The sequence below is a fragment of the Brienomyrus brachyistius genome, chromosome 13 (assembly GCF_023856365.1).
Source record: "Brienomyrus brachyistius isolate T26 chromosome 13, BBRACH_0.4, whole genome shotgun sequence".
NCBI lineage: Eukaryota > Metazoa > Chordata > Actinopteri > Osteoglossiformes > Mormyridae > Brienomyrus > Brienomyrus brachyistius.
The window spans coordinates 8,721,024-8,723,747 of record NC_064545.1 but is presented as its reverse complement, the minus strand read 5'-3'; the positions used below and the strand labels follow the sequence as shown (position 1 = coordinate 8,723,747).

At 42.8% G+C, this 2,724-nt stretch overlaps 1 protein-coding gene across 1 annotated transcript; it reads left to right on the top strand.

The window, feature by feature from the left end:
• The first annotated feature begins 385 nt into the window (after window positions 1–385).
• On the top strand, window positions 386–2,283 carry fibinb (fin bud initiation factor b). Its single transcript, XM_048973768.1, has one exon. The coding sequence runs from the start codon at window positions 829–831 to the stop codon at window positions 1,456–1,458; it is 630 nt and encodes a 209-aa protein (XP_048829725.1). The 5' UTR covers window positions 386–828; the 3' UTR covers window positions 1,459–2,283.
• Window positions 2,284–2,724: the final 441 nt, after the last annotated feature.

The window sequence follows — 2,724 nt, the reverse complement described above, 5'->3', positions numbered from 1 at the left end:
ATCAAATGTGTAAGTCAGGGATGCCATTAAAGACTTTGTGCCCCATAAAACACATCATGTCGGGCCCCAAACCCAGACTAGCCCAATTATGTTTTAAAACTTTGGAATCGTCCTAACTTTTCCCGGCTGTAAGGCGCCCCTGGTAGCTTATCAATAATGGGTGAATATAAGAGACCTATGTTTATCACATCACACATATATGTGTATATTTATTTATCACATTTCGTATATATGTATGTGTATATGATGCGACTGTTTAATTAAATCATGTCTCTCCTGGATGCGGCTCGTTTTGCGCGTTTCGCTGCGCGCTCAGCGTCCGTCCCTTTTAAACTGCGCGGCGCGGCTGTAATATGAGCGTCGGAAGCGCGGTTTAGGGTTACTGCCATCATTATCCGGAGCGGCCGCCGAGCCTCGTCACTCCTCACGCTGAAATAGGGGTGCAGAAGGCTGCCGGGAGCGCTGCGAAACCTCGCCTCTGAACTGAGAAATGCACACATAACCACGGGCGGCGTTGGTAAACTTTTTATTATATAAATATATGCATTTTTATTGCCTGGACTAGAACCGGGCGTAAAATGGGAGGTTTATAGTAAAAATAGTTTAAATATCGGTGTACATTTCAGTAAACGTCTGTTAAATCCCGGCTTTGCTTGGAAATGCGCATAACGGCGTGAGTAAAGCGTGTCTGAACCTCGCCGCGGACCAGGAACGGGACCGGGCCGTAAAGGGGGGAGGAAAGCACGTCTGAGGTTTGCCGCGGACCGGGACCGAGACCGAGACCGGGACCGTGGTGCTTTCCGTGCGGACTGTTCGGACTCCCTGGATATGGCCATGAATCCTCTCAGCTTTATTCTGGCACTGGGGCTGCTGTCGGTTCCCCTCTGCGGCGCTTTCTTCACGGGACCTCTGCATCCCGAAATGTCTAACGGCACCTTCCACCATTACTTTGTTCCGGACGGTGATTACGAGGAGAACGACGATCCGGAGAAATGTCAGATGCTCTTCAAGATGACGGACGAGCGCAAATGCGGACTGGATGAGGACCAGGACTCCGTGATCCGGGATGATTTCACCATCATAAAGCGTCACATAGAGGACGCGGCACGGGTGCTAGAGGGCGTCGGCAGGAGCATCTCCTACGACCTGGACGGCGAGGAGAGCTATGGCAAGTACCTGAAGCGGGAGAGCACACAGATCGGCGAGGCTTTCGGTAGCTCGGAGAAGGCGCTGCTGGAACTGGAGGTGAAGTTCAAGCAGAGCCAGGAGAGCGACCTGAAGGAGGACCAGCGCATCAACGATCACTTTCTCACCATGATGGTGCACACACGGGACGTGCTCAAGGAGACGCTAGACATCTCGCTAGGTCTGAGGGACAAGCATGAGCTACTGTCCCTCATCATCCGCAGTCATGGGACGCGGCTAAGCCGCCTGAGGAACGAGTACATAAAGGTGTAATGTTCTCAAAAAATACACTGATATGCATGCATACATGCATGCAAATATACTCCACTACCGTCGGAGTAGTAGCCTAAATAAGTTTAACTTATTTTTAAACTGACGCAGCGTATCGCGTAGTATTCGGATGGTATTCAGATGGTATTCAGCACGGATCGTGTCCCATATCCATGTTCTTAGCCTTCGTGTAGTTCCTCGGAAACCCGTAAAGCAATTACAAACGTATTAGAAATATTTTTTTATGCATATGAAAAACTATACAACGAATTTGTTATATAATAGTACTGACGGTCACTTCACGTTATTGCGTCAAAACTTTCCGATTTGTTTTATACAAATGCAGGACAATGATTGATTTACCAAAGAATTAAGCATTCAGACATTTTTACTTGAATTTGTTGCGCTTTAATCTATTTCTACCCTCGGATCTATTGAATCTACATATTGATAAAGCCATGTAAAAATTAAATATTAATATAAATAGCAATCGGCACCGCGGTGTGCTACAGTTTTGTTTTATATATCGAATTTTTAGCGCGTATTATTCATTTATCATACAATAATTTAATACCTTGTGTGTTTGCAAGCATATATTTAATTAATAAGAAACTGTAATGTTGTATGATATTTTATAAGTACATTATATCTTTGTGGTTCTCTTTTTATAGCTTGTAAAGTTAACATCATTGGGATTAATCCATGAACAAGAAAAAAAACTGCTGGCAGGAAAAAGGGAATTCAGACGCTAACGAGGTGTATTTCCGTCTCATTGGCGCTATTTGTCTTTCTTATAATAAAGGCGTTTATGTATCCTGGTTTACACCACCTACAGTGCTACGCAATTATTATTTTTTTTTTAAGAAAGTATTATCGGAGATTAAATTAAAAATAAAGGTAACACTTTAATTGAGGTGGTACAAATAACTTACTCAATTATTACTCAAGAACAAATCATGAACTAATATATAGTTCCTGCATGAAATACATGAACCAAGTGATTAATGATGAATGAACGTGGGATCGGTATGTAATTAACACTGATTAATAGTTGTGATTATAACTGTGTTGTGATAACACAGTTATAGTTGTGATAATTAATAGATTAATAACTGATACAGTAAGTAAGAATGTACTACTACATTATTCGTGTCCGCTCAAGTAAAGTGTTACCAGAAGGATAATAATGGTGAGGGAATAAGGGAACCGGTTTGCTGCAATTTTCTACAAATCAGTGTTCATTTAGAAAGCATTGACTTTTCCTTCCTT